The sequence below is a fragment of the Mastigoproctus giganteus genome, chromosome 7, assembly GCF_048544385.1.
Source record: "Mastigoproctus giganteus isolate SK-2022 chromosome 7, ASM4854438v1, whole genome shotgun sequence".
NCBI lineage: Eukaryota > Metazoa > Arthropoda > Arachnida > Uropygi > Thelyphonidae > Mastigoproctus > Mastigoproctus giganteus.
Window position 1 is genome coordinate 71,653,997 of NC_143581.1, and position 15,016 is coordinate 71,669,012.

The 15,016-nt window shown below is 35.2% G+C and overlaps 1 protein-coding gene across 5 annotated transcripts in view; it reads left to right on the forward strand.

Annotated features, from left to right (window-relative positions):
- Positions 1-15,016, forward strand: part of LOC150082988 (uncharacterized) — a 1,785,507-nt gene that overhangs the window by 1,091,341 nt on the left and 679,150 nt on the right. For all 5 annotated transcript variants that reach the window (XM_090377722.1, XM_090377724.1, XM_090377725.1 and 2 more), the window contains one exon: positions 5,046-5,256. In XM_090377722.1, the coding sequence (XP_090233848.1) occupies positions 5,046-5,256 (211 nt within the window). The remainder of the gene's footprint in view (positions 1-5,045; positions 5,257-15,016) is intronic.

A 15,016-nucleotide genomic window follows, 5' to 3' on the forward strand; every position in this document is an offset into this window, starting at 1 on the left:
AGTTGGTTGGTGGAACAGACTTCCATCCCTTGAGTGGAAGTTGATATCCTAAATAAATTTAAGACTCAGCTAGACAGGTATTTTGAACGAACGGAGGGGTGAAGTGGAAGTGGTTTTTTTTTTTTTTTGGCTGATGCTGCATAAGCTTGCTTTCTTGCATCATATGCCTCTACTAATGCTAATGCTAATATCTCCTCCACATACCCTCAGTTATTACAACATTATATAGCTTATTGCAGAGTTGAATACACCTCTGGCATTCCCCTCGCTGAATAACTCCTCATGTGTGAATGTCGATGCAGAATATTCATTTAGTTTGTTAGCTACCTGAGCAGGATCATCAACAGTTGAACCATCGATATCAAGTGGTCCAATCTGATTCATCCCCTTCCTTCTAGAGTTTACATAAGTAAAGAACTCTTTGCTGTTATTCTTTGCATTCTTTGCCAAAGATTTCTCATAATCTGCCTTTGCCTGCCTAACCTCCTTTGTAACTTGGCTACAGATAAACTTATATCTATCATAATCTTCTGTGTCACATTTTAATTTATATTTATCCCACGCAATTTTCTTCTCTGCCATATGTCTCATTAGTTCTTCTGACATCCATTTAAGCCTAAACCTTGAACAATATTTCTTAGTTGGTATGTAAAGCCTAGTAGCTTCCAAGATAAGTTCTTTGAATGCTTCCCATTTTGAATTTGCTGTGGGTAACATCATCAGTTGGTCCCACTGTATAGAATTTAAATACTGTCTAAGACCATTGTAGTCACCTTTACAAAAGCAAAAACCCTTCCCTTTACCCCTAATGGTAGTTACCTCTTTGAGTAAATACCACTTAGGAACACTGTAATCACTGCCACCTAGTGGTTCCCTTATCTGCAGATTCTCAATGCATGAAGAATCACTACTGATAATAAAATCAAGAGTATTACTCCCTCTAGTTGCCTCCCGAACATGCTGATGTAGAAAACAAACATGCAATAAATCCACAAAAGCCTTGCTAGTGTGTGAGTGACTATTCCACAAATTCCAGTCAATATCTGGGAAATTAAAATCCCCCATTACAAGACTCACTGCTTTCCTGGCGTACTCTATTTCCCTGAACTGTTTCTTATTATACTCATCAGAGGCATTAGGCCTATAGCACACTCCTCTCAATTTTGATCTCCCAATGCTTATGTCACACCAAACTTACTCGACTGTCCAGCGATGTCCACTGGCTTCACTTCCTTGGATTTTATGTATTTCTTAACTAATAGCATAACCCCTCCTCCCTTCCTATCCTGTCTATCCTTTCTGTAGACGTTGTACTCCCCAAATTCCAGTTCTGCATTCCTTATATCTGTGTGACACCAGGTCTCTGATATCCCAACAATATCCGACTTTAATGCTTTGAGCAATTCCTCAAATTCATCAAATTTATTTACCAAACTCCTAGCATTGCTGTACACGCAAGTTTACATTAGACCGGGGTTCGAGCCCCTTCACCACCAAATATGGAGGATGCAGAAAGGTCAGGGAATGACCACCGCATATCCCCGGAGCAATATGACCTTAGTTGCTAATGCTCCTAAAAACCAAATAACTAACTAACTAACTAACAAGTTTACATGCACCTGTTCCTATTCTTAGCTACCCTAACACAACCCATGTGTTTACTTGTACCGCAATGACTCCCAGCAGTCTCTGAAATATTCTGCATCTTGTTTTCCAGGCTTCTGCTCATTCCAGTAGAAGCAGTGCAAGAATCACTTTCACCTCTGCCAGTGGCTACTGTTAATCTATTAGTCCTTGTATCCCCCAAGCTAGCAGTTTTCCGTCCCACCTAACACTGCCTCGATAGCATCAGCAAATATTCTTGCATCCTTTCTATTTAAGTGTATCCCATCCCTGTAGAAGCAGTGTCTCCTGTTAACAAGTACAGGCCAGGCTGAAAAAAATTCTACCCCTTGAGCCTTGCACAATCTTTCCAGGGCCGAATTGATCAACAAGGCTCTCATCATATACTCCCTCCTATTGTTTCTCAGCCGAATTGCAGACACTTTCATATTCAACCCTAATTCACGGCTTTTTTTCAACAGTGACCTGTACTTCTTAAGTAATTCTGCCGGTCTCCTACTCTTATTATCATTAGTGCCAACGTGTACAACTATATCACCTTTTGGGCCCTTGAAAGATGATATCTGCTCTATGTCATCAACCTTTGCCCCTGGCAGACATACCCTGGTCCTGTTCCACCTATTCTTTTTACAAAGCATGTTCCCCATTTCCCTGATAATAGAGTCACCAACAACTACTAGTTCCTGTGGGACCAGCGCATTCTGCCTTGGGGGTTGCCGCTGTGTTCCGTGATGACCAAGTGCAAGCTCTGGTGTTGATGTGGGCAGCTGAGAGCTTGATGGGCCCCTCAATTTAGATCCTTCGAGGGCATCCACCCTGTCTTTCAAGCCCTCATATAGGCCCATAACAACGCTGAGTTGTCGCCTGATTTCGTTACACTCCTTGCATCGCACAAACACAAAGACATCCCCCATGGCAATATCATGTTCCGTACCCGATTGCTCCACAAACATCATGCAAGCAGTGCATTTGAAAAGGCTGTGATTCAGAGGGCAACTGCCCCCCCCCCCTCAGTTCTACCCTGAGCCACAGCACTCCCATTAGCTTGAGCCTATTGTTTTGCTGCTCTGGTTTCAGTCATGATTTCGATTTAGTTTCAATAAAATTTCAATTTCAGTATAAAATTATAACCCTAAACTTGTATCCCAGCACAGTTATAACGATATATATATATTTTTCATTATCAAGTATTATCTACGATTCCGTTTATATAACTTCCATATCAAGTCATGTATTAATTAATTATGTTACTTTTGTAATCTCAGTCGTTATATGTATTTAGTTAAAAGTACAATTTAATTGACAACGAAGTTTAACAAAATTAATAGATTTTACTGATTAATTGACAATATTATATTATATACTGTACTATACTAAGCTTAAGCTATCTAGTTCGTGATATAACGTTGTATCGTATAACAATGGTGGCAGGTTACGAACTGTAAATCTACGGACACTTAACTATTAATTAACTTCCAAATCTAGCTGTCTCTATTTAGAATAAAGTAAGGATCCTGACTAGGTCTATTAGCTACTTATAGAAAATAATTTGATGTAACCATTGGTCAATAAAGCAGCTAAATATGGCTAAAAAACTTCTTGTTCTGCAACTTGTAACACGTGGATTTGATACCCTTACCGATACTTTTATGCAGTTACAAGGCCAAGTAAAGAATAAATACACCAGATTAATCAGAAAATCACAAAATAATGCTATACTACTAAAGTTATATCAAAAATTTTAGAAAAATAATTATTTCAAATCAATAAATAAGAAAATCCACTTAACGGCTTTGAACACGTCTGACTCCCGCTAGCTTCGTCAACAGACCGAGTTCCTTATTTATTTTCCTTATGCTTATTTATAAAACACATCTGGTACATCTGGTAGAATTTTTCTTGGCATGGCCAATGCTTTTTTAACAGAACGGGTTGTTTCTATAGAGACAGGATACACTTGAATAGAAGGGATGTAAGGATATTTGATGCTATTAAGGATGCATTAAATGGATTTGGGGACATTACCTGTTTAGGATTACATGAGACCAGTGTTGGCCACAAACATGTTCAACTGGTTCTGGTTAACAGGGCCCGCACTCAAATGGTCAAAACAATATTGTTGATTTATGTATCAAATATTATTCTTATTTAAAATTTTTGTTCAGTATAATATGGGTGCCTTCGTAGTCAGGTGGGCAGGAGCAGCAGTGCGTAGCACACACATTTCTTGATTAAACCGGGGTTCGAGCCCGTGAACACCAAATACGGAGGATGCGGAAAGGTCAGGGAATGACCACCGCATAAGCCCGGAGCAATATAGCCTTAGGTGCTAATGCTCCTAAAAAAAAAAAAACCGAACAGTATAATATAAAATTATTTCTCAGTTACTGTAATATTTGAAAAATTTTAAAAAAATCACTATTACAAAAACATCCCTTATAAGTTTTGCACAGGACCCTCAGACCTCACAAGTAATTCTTGAACAGGGTCCAACCAATTTTGGGGCTATCTCTGCATGAGACTAGCAGTTACATGAATTGTGCATGAGTTACTAAAAACACAAACTGGATACATTTATTTGCTTGTACACTAATAATAGCAGCATTGTAAATGAACTTTATGAGTTTGAAGTGTTAGTTAAGTCATCAAATGGCAATGGTAAGTGGTAAAACAATAAATTGCATCCCCCACCACAATATTTTCAAATTGCCCTATGTGATCACAAACAATTGCATAAATCAGTTTTTTAATTGATGAAAGTGAATTAGTTTGGATAAATTTAAAGAAGAATTGAAAAGATTATTAGAAATTTTGGGAGGTGTTCTCCCCACAAGCAGTTTAAATCCTGCTGGCTGCAAAAACACACAAATTGGAAGGAGAGCCCTAAAAACTTTCTTAATTTCTCAGATGACACATGATAGCATTAGCTATGCCATAATTTTGAAGATATTACCAAAGCATGTTGTGTCTCCAAGTTATATCATCCAAAGTTAGAATTCAACAGTTTTCTATTGAAATTTTAATGGAAATATACTAGTTAATAATTCCCGTAACAATATGAACTGAAAAAAGTAATAAATTTGTGATAAAATTAACATGATGCCTTAAATTTATCTTGAAGTACATATTATAGTTACCAGCTTCAAAATTGGAGACTTCAATCATGTGTATTAATAACAGAAATACTTATTATCCAGGTTTTAATCAATCTTCACTTTTCATATCTTTGTTCAGTGTAACTAATAATAATTTAACTATATAGTTTTATTTTAAAAATATTTAAATAAATTAATATTTAACTAAATGAATATATTTTTTAAATAAATATTAATCAATAATCAGATTGATCAGTTAGTATGAATAAACATAATAATTGAAAATACTGTTTTTTTTTTTTGTTTTTTTTTTTATATATTATCCAGTTTGGAGAATTAGGAATAGATGGAATTCTAAGCACAGCAGGCTTGAGCTGGAATGAAGCACTAAAAGCAGTTGATACTCTTAAGACTGCCCCATCAGTAATGCCTGAATTGCGATACCTTGTATCTGCTATGACTGCATCTTTGGATCCCCAGATTAAAGAAAACCTTGTGCAGTTGAATGTTAGTGCTGGTGGTATTCAAATGCTTGCAAGTATGTATTAGATCTTTGCTATAGTACAGCATATATCTTTATATACTTATTGAAATTTTTTGAAAATGAAAAAAAAATTAAAAGGAATAAAGTTTAAAGTAGTTTTAAATATTACATTACATTGATATCCAAAAGCTAATTGATTAATCAAATTTTATAAGCAGCTTCATAGTGGGTTTAAATAAATAAATGAAGCTCATGAAATCTACATAAATAAATTATGAATTGAAACAGTTTACCTAAATTATTAAAAAAAATGAAATAAATCTATTATTTTTATTTTATTTTTTATTGTGACTCCAAATGCAAAAGGTTATTTTAACGGTATGGTGAAATTATTATATGCAAATCCAGAACTATGCTTGTGGAATTATTGATTCAAATTCAGAATTATGCCTGTGGAATTCTTGATTCAAATTCAGAATTATGTCTGTGGAATTCTTTGCAGAAATCCATTCAGTTGAACAGGAATGAGTATAGAGTTTTTAAGGTATTACTTCAGCTGTCAGAACAGTATTTCATGATTGCAATTTGTAATTGAATTTGAAATTTGTGTAGAGTTAGCCTCTCAATAAAAGAGAATACCTGTTTGATTGTTCAGATGAAGAGGAAGCAGCTTTTGAATGCATTTCTGGTGGTACTATGATAAAAAATTGGAAGATAATCAAAATAGAGAAATTTTCTTATCTAGAAATTCATTGTCGGTGAAGTGAATATAGTTGCCATGAATTGTGTTTTTATAACCCATGTAGAGATTCGTTCTTATCTAGAAGTCCAGTGTTGTTATTGAAGTTGCAATAGTTGCCATGTGAAAATAAGGCAAGATTGAGTTTTTATGGATTGATGGCAATTTAAATGCTGATTTGCAGAATTACCTGTGGAATTGTTCTTAAGGAATTGCTGATAGATAACCCAGGGGGCTCACATCTGTGCATATGGGTTTTGGCACACCTAGGGTCCTGAGCTAGATATCATTATTCTTCTCTTTCTTGTTGATTCCCTTCTACTTCTGACTCTCTCTCTCTCTCTCTCTCTCTCTCTCTCTCTCTCTCTCTCTCTCTCTCTCTCTCTCTCTCTCTCTCTCTCTCTCTCTCAAGGTAATTCAGAAATTTTTTTTTTTGGCTGGTGCAGCATAAGCCTTAGGCTTCTTGCACCATATGGCTAATAATAATAATATTCTAGTATATTTTGTTGTTTATATAGCCAATTATCTATGAAACTGAAAATTGGAGTGGACTGTACAATACTCAGAAAATCTGTAGGATTTCAAATCATTGTAAGGTCAGTAATGTACAAGAGAAAAACAGTAGATGAAAGAACTCTTGTGGACTCCAGTATTAGAAGCTAGAAGACAGAAATGCCATATATATCATGAAAAAGAATTACATCACACTGCCAAAATTGGATGATATACCGTAGGAAGGGTGTGTTCCTTCTTTTTGATACACCCATTAAATGATTTTCCAAACCCTTCCATTTTATTTATTCAAAAAAGAGTGGCATAAGCAGTGGACCTACATTGTTACTTATATGAAAATATGGAATCCATAATGGCAATCATTACTAGGAACAGAAGATTTTGAGATAGTTTACGTGCTGATAGTTAATGACAGGGTTGAAGTAAAGGTAACAGTATGGAAAGTAGCATTAGTAGAGGCATATGATGCAAGAAAGCAAGCTTATGCAGCATCAGCCAAAAAAAAAAAAAAAAAAAACACTTCCATTTCACCCCTCTGTTCGTTCGAAATACCTGTCCAGCTGAGCCTTAAATTTATTTAGGCTATCAACTTCCACAACAAGGGATGAAAGTCTGTTCCACCAACCAACTACCTGCTGGCTAAAGGCAAATTTCCGCACATCTATCCTACCTCTGCCTTTCCTCAATCTGAATTTATGCCCTCTCAGGTGATTATTCTAAACAAGAGGATGAATCCCATTAGCATTGAGCATGCTCAAACCATTCAAGGCTTTATACACCTCTATCAGATCACCTCGCCAGTGCCTAGTCTCCAGACACTGTAATTTGCAAAACTTAAGCCTTTCTTTATAAGAGCAACCCTTTGTTCCATTCACTAACCTTGTTGCCCTTCTCTGTACTCGTTCCAGCAGCTACATCCTTCTTGAAATGAGGCCTCCAGACCTGTATACAGTACTCAAGGTGTGGCCTGACCATTGCCTTATACAAGGGGATAATCACCTCCTTATCCCTGCTAGAAAAATTCCTGTATATCATTGACAAGACACCATGAGCTACTCTTGCAGCCCGTCTGCACTACTGAGAGAACTTCATATGTGCCTGCACAATTACTCCCAGGTCCTTTTCATTCTCTACCACTGTCAGTGTAGTACCACAGAGTTGATACGTTGCTCTGGGGTTGCTGTTTCCCATGTGTAGTACTTTACATTTGTCAATGTTAAACTTTCCAGATCCTGTTGCAGCAGCATAGCATCATCAGTAGTGTCCTTAGCAACCCTGCCAACCTTTGTATCATCTGCAAACTTGGACATTAAGCTTGATATACCATCATCAATATCATTTATAAATACAGAAAACAATAATGGACCCAATACTGAACCCTGAGAGAATCCACTAATAATATTAGTCCACTGTAAGCAGTGTCCATTGATTACCACTCTCTGTCTTCTCTCCCCTCAACCACCCCTTTATCCATAGCAGCAATTTGCCTCTAATGCCACACTGCTCCAATTTGTGTAGCAGTCTTCCATGTGCAACAGTATCAAAAGCCTTTCTAAGATCCAAGTATATAATATCAAAATTATTCCCTGCATCCAGTTCTTTTGTGACTGCATCATAGTAATCAAACAAATTGGTCAGGCAAGACTTTCCCTTAACAAACCCATGCTGTGTTTGAGCTATAATTGAAGTCTTGTCTAGATGATCCTGCAGCGCTTCTTTAACCAGTGCCTCCATTAATTTTCCTGGAACAGAAGTTAAACTCACAGGTCTATAATTACTTGTGTCAGCCTTTGATCCTCCTTTGTGAATTGGGGTCACATTTGCACGTCTCCAGTCTATGGGTACCTTCCCTGAGTCCAAGGAAGCTCTCATAATTATGACTAAGTATATAATCTTTTTCATTGGAAGATTGATTTAAAGTACCAAAATGGACTTCACCATCTTGATTTGTTGATTTCTGCATACCTAAAATGTTGGAGAAATATAATGCACTTGTTTTTGTCATTTTAAAGAAGAAAAAAAAGGAATGTTTTACCTATTTCCATCCAAAATTTTATGCATAATTATTTATATTTCATGATGGTTTTTGTCTGTGCATTGTAATTATAATAGTTTTGTATAATTGAATAGGTGTAGAATTAATTGCACCCACCTCCATTGATAGGATGTAACAGAATGTGAGACACTTGGCAATATAATGGAAATTATGGAATAAACTTTGATATATGAGAGAAGTGAGAGCAAGGCTAGTTTTTTTTTTTTTTTTAATTCTTTTTTCTAAGAGTAACAATTTCTGTTAAGAAGAACAGTGTGTTTCAGAAAAGAAAATAATTTCATCATGGGGAATACAGCAGGAACAGAAGTGCTGGGATCAGGGAGTTATGTTTTTATTGAATGCTGCATGAATATAATCATATCACTAAACAGATGAAAGTTGATTCTGTGTAGCATGAGATCACTGGTAAAGAAAAGTTGGGGGAGATTATTTTTAAGAAAATATACCTTTCCACATGGTAAGTTTCATATAAATTAAGTTTAATTAAATTTATACAAAATAACATGCCAAGTTTTAAATTAGATAATATGGTAAGTCAGGAGTGATCAAATTAGTCCCAATTAGATCAAATTAAAAGTAACATTTCTGAATTCTTTTGCTTACGTAATATTAACATGTTTAGTAACATTATGTTTTAATGTCTTTCTGGACTGAAATTAGTTATAACACAATCCACTTATTGTAAAAGATGGATTCCAAGTAAAAATTCTCAGAACCAAAACCATAGCCCAATGAAAGAATTCAATAAGGAATTTAGTAACATCATAATTTGATTGGGTCAAAAATTTGTAAAAATTTTATCCTGAATTATCAGTATATCTAATTTAAAACAACATGTATTTGATAGTTAAAACAGAGCTACAATGCTCAATATGTTCTATGTTGTATTTCAATATTTGTAGAAGAATAAGAGAAATTTATCTCAATATGGTACACAGAACACTTCCGTATGACACTCTCCAGAAATTAAAATAAATATAAAATTAACGCAAAATGATTACATTAATAAATTAAAAACAATTAAAAATTAAATTAAATAAAATTATTTTTTAAAATTGTTTTTTAATTGTTTTTAATTTATTACTGTAATCGTTTTGCATTAATTTTATTATTTGTTTTAATTTCTGGAGAGCGTCATATGGAAGTGTTCTACATACTGTATTTAGGTAAATTTCTCGTATTCTTCTACAAACTTACCATGTAATATTCTTAAAACTAATTTAGTAGTAATACCACGTAATGTCCTTCTCTAATAGACTATCGGAAGTTATATTTCTTAATGAAAGGGCAACTGGGTAGTTCTAGATTCTGAGCAAGCCCCCAAGTGGCAATGGAGTCTTTGTAGTGTCAGATTACAACAAAGCAATAATTACTAGTAAAAGAAAGATGATATTTGGGATGTGTTACAAGTCAAAACAACTGTGAAGAGGATGAGTATGATAATCTCTTTAGGAACTTCAATAGGCAAGCAAGTGTAATCGCACTGTTATGTGCAACTTTATCTTATCCCTTGTAGACTGGAAGTCATTGAAAGATTACACTAAGTGGGATTAAATTTTTGAACAAGCTGGAAGACTGTTATTTATTCCAGCATGTGAGAGAGAGAGAGAGAGCAAGGGGCTCAAATGTCCTTGATCTGATCATAAAGAATATGAGTGGATTAATGATGATAAGGAATAGTGAATACAATGTCACAAAGTGGGTAGAGTTCCAAAAATATTGATAAAAGGACAGGGTTATAGTTCATTTTTCAAAAAGGGATTACAATAGGATTGTGCTTAATGCATTCGCTGCCTGAATGAACCAAAATTATGTCAAAATAAAGTGCAATATTTTGGTTAACTCACATATCATCATCATCATCATCATCATCATCCATTTTCAATCCACTGCAGGATGAAGGGCTCTCCAGCAACTTGCCAGTTCCTTCTGTTTTATGCAATGGCCATCCATTTACTGCCCATAGACTCTTGAATTTCATCTGTCTATCTCCATTGTTGTCTTCCAGGTTTCATTTTAGCTCTTCTTGGTTATCATTCTGTTATTTTCTTAGTCCATCTGTTGTCATGTCTTCGAGCTACATGTCCTGCCCAAGTCCATTTCAGCTCTTTAGTTTTGATAATAATGTCTTTTACTTGAGTTTTCTGCCTGATCCATGTGTTTCTCTTCTTATCTAACAGGAGCAAGTCTGATTCCTAATATAATTAGTTTCAGCTGATCTTGAGTTCCCAAGTTTCACTTCCATAAGTAATGGTGGGGAGTATACATTGGTTCATTATTTTACATTTCAGACAAATTGGGATATTGCTCTTCAGTATGTGAATTCTGAACATTTCCTGAATGCTATCCATCCAAGATTTATGGGCACCTCCGTAGCCTGGTGGGCAAAACTAGCAGTTCGTAGTACACGCTTCTTGATTAGACCGGGGTTCAAGCCCGTGACCATCAAACACAGAGGATGCGGAAAGGTCAGACAATGAACACAGCATATCCCTGGAGCAATATGGCCTTAGTTGCTAATGCTCCTAAAAAAAAAAAAAAAAACAAATAACAAATAAATAATAACAAGCCTAGATTTATTCTTCTTTTGACTTCCAGCCATTTATCATTATTACAGCTAATGACTTGTCCCAGATAAGTATATGAATCCACCTTTTCAATTTCTGCTCCTTCAATGATTATATTCCCTCCTGTGGCATACTTGTTCATCATTACTTTTGTTTTTATCATATTCATCTTTAGTCCAAAATCCTTACTTACTCTGCATAAATGATTAAGATTTCCCTCTGATTCTTTAGGATCATGGCTTATGATCACAATGTGTCATCTAAAATTGTAAATGATTTTGGTACTCTCCATTCACATTGACTCCTTTCTGCAACCAGTCCAATTTTCTGAAAGCTTCTTCAAGGGCTTCAATATCTCTAAAGTAAACAACTTTAGAGATATTGTGTCTCCTTGTCAAACTCCTTTCTCAATTTTAAATTTGCTACTGTCATTGTCTAGTCTAATAAAGGAGGTAGCATTCTCATATATTTTCTTCAAAATCATTATGTATGGGGTGTCTGTGACTTGTCTTTCCAGTGCTAGAAACATTGCCTTATGCTGTATGGAGTCAAATGCCTTTTCATAATCCACAAATGCTAGGCATAATGATGTTTTATATTCATTGCTTTCTCCATTAGCTGTGATATTACATGAAGGTGATCCATAGTTGAGAATCCTCTCCTAAAGTCAGGTTGCTCTTTTGGTTGATTCTCATCAAGTATTCTTTCTAATCTGTTAGTAATGACCATTGTGAACAACTTGTAGATGTGGGACAAGTTAATAGGTTTATAATTTCTAATTTCTTATTATCTCCTTTCTTATGCAGCAAAATTACAATTGCATTATTCCACTCCTTAAGCATCACGGATTTGCTAATGTATTTCTGAAGAGTCTTGTCAGTATCTGTGCCATGTCTCTTCATCCTAATTTTAACAACTGTACAGTAACTTCATCTTCACCTAGAGGTTTTTGATTCTTCATTTTCTTCAATGCCTTTGTGTTTCTGTTTTACTGCTGATTTGATGCTTGTTCCAATTTTCTTGTGTTATGTCTTCTTATGTCATCTCTGAGCCTCTTTTTAATTAATGGCTTTACATTACTCAGTATACTCAATTTTGTCCTTGTCGGTGTTTATCTTGCTCTTCATTTGTTGCCTTCGGTTCATCATGACAAGTGTTTCTTGACTAATTTTTTCTGCTTTGGATTTCACTTTACCTATATGTTTCTTGGAATTTATCACTCTCCTGATCGATATCTTGGTCCTGAAAGGTCTGCAGAGGCTCAAACTTGTTCTTAAGTTCCAGTACATACTGCCTTTTCTCCTCTTCTGTTATCTCTAAGACCTTCGTATTACTCAAGTCAGTTTTTTCCTTTCTTTTCTCACATGTATATCAAGTGTGCATCTTACATTCTGTGATCTCTTCCAACATTTACCTTATTCAGGACAGTATCATCGTCACGATTTATTTTCTGTTAATGAGGATGAAGTAAATTTAATTAGTTGTTAATCCATTTGGGCTCTTCCATGGCCACTTTCTGTTAATCCTTTTCTTGAAAAAAGTGTTCATTACTGACATTCCTCAAGGTTCTGCAAATTCCACAAGTGTTTCACCAATTCCAAAACTTCCTATAGTTTTCATTTTTGTCTCTTTCCAACCTTTGCACTGAAGTCTTCCATAATGATGGTGTAGTGAGTTTTCTGTTCATCTAGAAGTCTCACATATTCAATTGCAGTCGATAAATGAGTGTTGTAAAAGGAAATGCACATGAAATGAAAAACTGAGCAATATTGGCACATTGATTGAGCCATAGGCTATTGTATTGTGGCTGGGATTTTGTTAGCATCAATTGCACTGTCTAGAGAGCACTATAAAAGCTTTATACTTGGTTTACAGTTGATATATTCTTTGCTTATATTCAAGTTATTTTATCTAGTTTAGTATTTTTCCTTTACTTATATTGAAGTTGCTTTGTATTATATGCACATGATGAACATATTCATTTCACTGCTCCACCATGCATTGACTTTTCCTGCCTTCTTGGGTGGCCACTAAGGCAGTTGTGCAGGAAGAACTTCCATTTGGTTTGACTCAATGGTGTTGCCTTTCCCTTGTGGTAGCATATGGAGACAGCACCACTTGCTCGACTGTCTTGCTTGGGAGACTATCTCCAACTTTTTGAGTTTACCCTTCTGCCTAAGGCCTGAATGCAAGTGATCTTATTCTGTACCACACAGTGGTACAGAATAAGATCACTTGCATTCACTTGCAGTATGTTCAATATTTCTACTAGTGAAAGTTTAGCAAAGGTCTGTGAACATTCACATAAATCAAACTGGAGAGAATCATTATACTTAATTAAATAAAGTTGTGAAGAATAGAATTTTAAAAACCATTTCATTTATGTTTTTTTCCCCCTACTTCTTTCATTTATTTATTTTTATTTTATTTTTTTGGTATGTCTTAATAATGACTGTTACTGACTTGATTTACTTAAGTATAATTATTCTCTCTGGCTTTACTTATTTAAACATAACTTGGTTTAGTGTGCAAATTAGCAAAGTAAATTTGTTAATGGGATTTTAATAGGAAAGTATTTGTTCTTTTTTTTTATGTAAAAAAGTCTCAAAACAGAAGCATTGTATCATATCTCCTCTGTTCAAATTAAATTGATCTTAAAAAACAAATTTCTTCTATTACTGTGGCCAGGCCACACTTAAAAATATTCTCTCCCATAAATTAAGCAGAGTCCCTCAACCTAGCGTTAATTCACAAATTATTGGCATTGATGTCCAAACAAAAAATATATGTATAAATAAAACCATAAAATGCCATAGAATACAGTTATGATATATCATTGGCATATGAAAACAACTTAGATGGAAAAAGAAAAAGAATAGTGGTGAAAAAAAGGAAGGGAGAATATTATCTTGAGGAATTTCTGTTCAAAATTAGAAAATATAAATCCTTGCTATTATAGAATATCCTTTAGAAGTGCATAAACCAAACAAAAAAAAAATTAAGACCCAAAAGAAAGAAGTATGAATAACATCGCAGACAGATAAAAAAAAAAAAAAGTAATTAATTGTTGCAAACAAGTAGATATTGAACATATTTGTAAGGTGAAGTGGATGGTGCAAAACATGAAGAAAATATTAACATACAATTTTCTCTGGAACCTTTGGTGTGTTTGGGGGGGGGGGGGGGAGATAGACTGAAATGGGTCCACAATCGTTAATTGCCTTTGGTTTCTTTCCCTTTCTTTATTGGATGGACTCTGTAAAGGTTTTTACTATTAAGAGAAATACTGCTCTACATATGAGTATTTTGTATAAATAATAATGTGAACATCTAAAATGGGTGAAAAAAAAATGATATTAGCATTAGTAGAGGCATATGATGCAAGAAAGCAAGCTTATGCAGCATCAGCCCAAAAAAAAAAAAAAAAAACACCACTCCCATTTCACTCCTCCGTTCGTTCAAAATACCTGTCCAACTGAGCCTTGAATTTATTTAGGCTATCAACTTCCACAACAAGGGATGGAAGTCTGTTCCACCAACCAACTACCCGCTGGCTAAAGGCAAATTTCTGCACATCTATCCTACATCTCTCTTTCCTCAATTTGAATTTATGCCCTCTCAGGTGATTATTCTGAGCAAGAGGAAGAATCCCATCAGCATTGAGCATGCTCAAACCATTCAAGGCTTTATACACCTCTATCAGATCACCTAGCCGATGCCTAGTTTACAGACACTGTAATTTGCAAAATTTAAGCCTTTCTTCGTAAGAGCAACCCTTTGTTCCATTCACTAATCTTGTTGCCCTTCTCTGTACTCGTTCCACGAGCTCTATATCCTTCTTGAAATGAGGCCTCCAGACCTGTATACAGTACTCAAGGTGTGGTGTGGCCTGACCATTGTCTTATACAAGAGAATAATCACCTTCTTTTCCCTGCTAGA